The sequence below is a fragment of the Galeopterus variegatus genome, unplaced genomic scaffold (genome assembly GCF_000696425.1).
Source record: "Galeopterus variegatus unplaced genomic scaffold, G_variegatus-3.0.2 Scaffold9518, whole genome shotgun sequence".
NCBI lineage: Eukaryota > Metazoa > Chordata > Mammalia > Dermoptera > Cynocephalidae > Galeopterus > Galeopterus variegatus.
In genome coordinates this window covers 92,054-97,806 of record NW_007735629.1, presented here as the reverse complement: position 1 = coordinate 97,806, position 5,753 = coordinate 92,054, and the positions used below count along the sequence as shown (strand labels likewise).

The 5,753-nt window shown below is 45.6% G+C and overlaps 1 protein-coding gene across 1 annotated transcript in view; it reads right to left on the bottom strand.

The window, feature by feature from the left end:
• TTC13 (tetratricopeptide repeat domain 13) overlaps positions 1 to 5,753 on the bottom strand; it is a 25,801-nt gene that overhangs the window by 6,023 nt on the left and 14,025 nt on the right. Inside the window, exons 2-3 of the mRNA XM_008593682.1 lie at positions 3,588 to 3,704; positions 2,424 to 2,540 (exon numbers count right to left, since the gene is read on the bottom strand). Coding sequence (XP_008591904.1) covers positions 2,424 to 2,540; positions 3,588 to 3,704 — 234 coding nt within the window. The remainder of the gene's footprint in view (positions 1 to 2,423; positions 2,541 to 3,587; positions 3,705 to 5,753) is intronic.

Genomic DNA, 5,753 nt, shown 5'->3' with positions numbered 1-5,753 from the left:
CGGGCGGGGCGTGTTAGGTCTGGAGTGCTGTGGACGTCCGGGTGGACGCCAGGGCATCTGCTACCCGCTCCACTTACAGCATGCTCGACGCCACCGTTCTTCAAAGTCTGATCTGTCTTCAGCTTTTAAGAGTCTTTGGTTTCAGGGTTCCTGTCTAATCACTGCACAGCTCTCTACCTCATTCTGCCAAAGAGGGGACACAGCAGAGTCAAGATCTTAAGCCGTGGGGACAAGGAAACGACGCTCGCATGAGTCGGTCTCTCCGCGCGTGGCCTGGTTCTGGCAGGGGCCACCACCGCCACTCTGGGTTCCCGTCCTTCTCGCCAGCTGGCAGCAGCTGGCTCGCAGAGCCGCTCGCTACAACCCCGAGAACGCTCTCAACTCCCGAAGCGAAGGCGCCCATGAGTAGGGACTTAGAACGCACAGTTTTGAAATATCCTTACAACACAGATAAAACGGAGGGAATCCAACAGGAAAGTTTTCCATGTTGTTTCCCGTGAGAGTCCGAAACACCCGGGTTAGCCACTGAATCAGACAGTGGTGAAATCTGTACTGGAATACCGTCTGACATACCTTTACTGTGCTGTATCATGAAGTAAATGTGCCATCACCACCTAATTAATTTCTACATTGCTGCTGGCCTGGAGAGTGCGCCTTTAGGATATAAAGACAGCTGAAATGCACTGGTCCACTGAGTACCTCATCTCTATGGTTAACAAGAGAAACAGAAGTGTCTAGACTAAGTTCATTCGTTCATTCAGCCATTTCACCACTGACTCAGTTTTCCAATCTGTGTAATGGGGACGCCCTCTACTCCTTCTGTGCCTCACGGAGAGGCCACTGGGACGGAGACACCATGTAACCACTGTGACCTCCACGGGCAGCGGAATCTACGAAGTTCAAAGCAAGAGTTCCCATCTAGCACCCCTGCTGACGCTGTGCTTGTGAGCCCGGGGAGAAGGAGAGAGGACCAACCAGCTTGGAAAGACCGGGCCACCGAGGGGCTTCTAACGCTCGCGGTGCTTGTGAGCCAGGGAGAAGGAGAGAGGACCAACCAGCTTGGAAAGACCGGGCCACCGAGGGGCTTCTAACGCTCAGAAAACGAGAGCATTGTTTCTAGGCCCCCATCCTGTAGATCTGGAATACACCAAACTGAACTTTAGCCCTTGTCCAACTTGTAGTTAGTGTCTCTGTTACAGATCTTTTCTGAAAAATGCTCGTTTCCAAATAACCCGAAGAGCCCCTCCCACATCCCTAAACTTGGCTTTATAGAAATAAAGTTAAAAGTGAAATCATTTGTTTGCGTTCGTTTACTTATAAAAATATTTTTAACGTCTTAATGCTAATGGGTTGGAATTTCCTGCATTTCTCAGCTTTCTCTCCTCCGTGAACTAGTCGGGAGGTAGAGATTGAGTGTGGTGCTGGGGTCCTGAACGTTTTTGTTTATGGCGACTGTGAGGGAAGATTGGACCAACGGGGGGCAGGTGCAGACTCAGCTGCGGGAGTCCCTCTGGGCAGCTGCTCCGAGCACATTTTATAAACTGCTGTCAAAGCCCACGGCAGCCACTCTGAACCCCAAGGAAGACAGACATGTGAGGTGTATGACCCGGAATTTGTAATGGGACGGGAGTTATTCATTTAGAATCTATAAAACCTAGATTAAATTTTTCCAGGTAAAATGATCTATAATAATTAATACTTGATTCCTGCTTCCCTCTGCCACCTCCTCCCGACGGTTGGGCGGTCTTCAAACATCACGATACCAGCCACCTCAGAGATGTCCCTGACTGTTCCTGCACCCCCCAAGAGCTCTGGCGGGTATCATCCCCTCGGACCTAAATGCTAGCAATGTCTCCTGCTCAGTCTCTGTCCCTGCTCTCTTCGGCCAGCACAGTGTCAGAATCTACTTCCTAAAATGCAGGTGAGATCTCAACTGTGCAGAATTCATAGCTCCTCTGGGCCTACAAATTTAAGTCAAAATGCTTAGCAGAGGGGGCTGGCTGGTAAGTTCAGCTGGTTAGAGCGAGGTGTTATAACACCAAGGTCGTGGGTTCGGATCCCCGTACAGGCCAGCCACCAAAAAAAAAAAAAAAAAAAATGCTTAGCAAAGTAACTAGACTGAGGACCTGCCCCAGCCAACTTTCCAGCCTCACGTCCCTGTGACACAAGCACAGTGACCCGTCATTCCATGTCATCACTCACGCCTGCGCTGCCTGGAGGGCCTCTTCCCCACCCCCACCCTAGAAGAACCTAGCAGACAGCAGGAGCTCAATAAATATGTCAATTCAGACCACTCTGTAAAATAGACTGGTTAGACACTTGAGACATTGTTTTAAAACATGTCAAACTAAATTCTGCCAAATTCCTCCCACCCACGAAAGAGCAGCAGAAACCTCGTGCTGTGCACATGCTGCACGTCACACCTTCACCTTCAAAAGTCCTCTGTGGAAGAAAGTTAAGCCTTTGTACAGCATAGCTATGGGCTGGTTTTTGTTCAGTTCTAGGGACTGCTGAAAGTCTTCGTGGGCTGTCGCATAGTCCTACGAAAAGAAGAGTGGGAAAAACAAAATAGTATCCATTCGATATTTGAATATTTCCTACATTTGAATGGTAGGGGAAAAAAATCTCAATTTATCCTGCACGCTTTTTGGTTTTAAAGGAAAAATAATTATTAGCTGAATGCTCATGCCACTTGTTGAAATAGTCGGTTTTCTCAGGAAACCGATTGTGAGAAAAACCCACAAAGGTTTAATTTAAGTACTTTGTCTCAACTATGAAAATATTATTTTAAAGGCTATTAAAGTGATAATATATCAGAGAAACTTCTGGTACCAGCACTTTATCATACTGGATACTTCTAAAATAATTATGCCATAGATCAACTTTAAAATATGTTATGCTGAGATTTCTTTCATACATTTTCTTTCACAACAGAAAAGTGTTATTAAAGGTACTGCAACCCCACAAAAATAATTGTGGCATTCATAAATAACACTGATGGTAGACGATAATCTTGTTAATCATACATTTTCTTTCACAACAGAAAAGTGTTATTAAAGGTACTGCCACCCCACAAAAATAATTGTGGCATTCATAAATAACACTGATGGTAGACGATAATCTTGTTAAATTTGGGTCACTTACATAGAGAAGCTATAGTCTGCAAAGCCATGTTATTTCAGGTTGTGGTTCTTGGGTTGTGGCACCCAAAGAAATTCAGATTGTACCTGCAGATCGGTTGTCACTGCTACCACACTGCTATCACGCACCCCTGCTTTGCTACGCTGACGTTGGCAAGAAAGGCTGAAGTAAAACCCATGAGCCAAATTTTTCTTCTCTGTTTCTCTCTCTTTTTTATGCCAGTCCAGAATTAGTTCCTGCTGACAGCTCAAAAATGAAAATGTGTTTTCGGTACTTAAAGTTCTCCACTGGGTTTAATTTCAGCTGAAGAAGATGCTTTTATAAACGTCTTGTAGCGTAAACACATTACTGAACAGCCCACGTCTATCAAACAGCAGCCAAATTCAAGGGAGAAGTGAAATCTCTGCCACCGTGGATGGAACTGTCTCGAGACAGAGCAGACTCACCTCGGATATGAAGTACAAAGTGCCCCGGTGCCTGTACAGCCGGGCCGAGGGCTGGAGCTGAATAGCTTTCGTGAGATCATTCACTGCTTCATTAATTCGTCCCAGAGGTGACAGGATCTAGAGACCCAAGACGCGTAATCAGGAAAAATTCCAGTGATCAACCCTGAAACTGCCAACGTTCCTGACTTTTCCATTCCACCTCCCCACACCCCACGCACAAAGTCACTCTCTCCGCGGGCTGCAGTCCCGACCTCGTGCTACACGGTGGGGCTACTGGTCACCAAGCCGCATTGCCTGTGTCTCCTCCGTTCGGTCAAGGGGGCTGCTGGGCCCCGACCACACAGAGCTGCCCTGTCGCTGCTCCACATGTCACCAGGTGACAGTGGATTCTGCACTCCTCGACACATGACCTTTTTTCTTGACCTGTAATTTATCTTTCCAATCAAAATTTGGCATACATACATAAAGGCGCCAAAATTATTCTGAAAGATAACTTTGAACCACTGAAGCAGACTAATGGTTGGACACAGATTAGAGTCCCCCGTGGTGTTTAGTTCTGTCCTCTGTGGCCATCAGAACTTAATGACAGTTTCTAAGACTCCAGGTGCCCCGTAAGTCCTCGTATGTTAACTCTTAACTCATCGGTCATGGTCTGCAAAGCAGGAGGAAAGGTGCCCACAAGACCGTTTTTGGAAAAGCTCTGCGGAGCAAGCGATCGGTTGTGGTCAGGCAACGTGACAATACAGAATGCAGCTCCGAATGCAAAAGGGAACCAGAAAGACATAAGAAAGTCCAAAATGGGTATCAGCATTCTTGCGACCGAGCCCAAGCAGCTTATTCTGAACAAACATCCTTAAACTAGGGTTTATTTTGTTCTTATAATACAGGTCATTTCTATCAAGTTTTACTAACTGGTTTCTTACTCTGCAGGAGCTTGAAACCAGCAAGAGAAAGGATCCGGGCAGGCCCACCACCGGCAGGAAGAATGCCATCCCAGAAGGAGAAAAGAAGTGCTATGCCTGAGAATTCAAAAAGCACACTGGGCCGGGTTATATTTTGGAAGAAAAAAATCCCTGGGCTGGCCCGGTGGCGCACTGGATAGTGCGCCGCTTGGGAAGCGCGGCGGCGCTCCCGCCGAGGGTTCGGATCCCACATACAGACCGGTTCCCGCTCACTGGCTGAGCGAGGCGCGGGAGCAACACCGAGGGTTGCGATCCCGTTGCCGGTCCCCGGTCCGGTACGGGGGCGACACTGAGGGTTGCGATCCGTTGCCGGACACGGAAAAAGACAAAAAGACAAAAAACAAAAAAAAAGCACACTGGGCTGGGTTATATTTTGGAAGAAAAAAATCCCTACCTGGTTTATTAACCCCTAAGTACCTAACTGAATGATCACACCCCAGCACAATAATCAGTATACATAATAATGAGTAAACAAAAAAGGTTAAATTATGTTCATTAAATATAGACTACTTCGGAAAGTATGAATGTGAAAAATTCCTCGTAAAATAACTTCTGACATGTATAACTGGAATGCTATAATTCAGTTAGAAAAATCACTATGTAGTGACCTTAAATGCTGGAAGAGAATATTACTAAATATTTTTAAGATAATGAAAATTATTATTCTAATTGCCAATATCAGTTTTAGATAAACAATTAGGTTTTTACTGTACGTGCAAATTTTTTAAAACCTGTTAAATAAATCTTACCTAAGTACACTTGAATAAATTCATGATTTATCATAACATTTTAACAAAACACCAGAGTAACGGAGGGAAAAGCTTCAGTGCCCCTCCCAGGAGCAGATGAGGATCAAATTAGCCCCCAAATACCAACGAGAGTCTAGAGATGTGACACTTAACCCACCTTCGCTTAACCCTCAGCGTTACCACCCAAAACAGACAAGAGGTAAGGAATCACATGAGAAAGATTTTATTCAAACAGCCAAATCCCCAACAAAATATGAAATTCACTTTAAGAGGCTGAACTATAAGACGCTACAATTTTGGGAAAAACATAGCAGTTTTTAAATCACTAAACACTTAGCGCTTCATTTACTTAGTAGTTTTGTTTTTTTGTTTTTTTGTTTTTTTCCTTTTTGTCTTTTTTCGTGACTGGCAATGGATCGCAACCCTCAGTGTCGCGCCCATACCAGACCGGGACC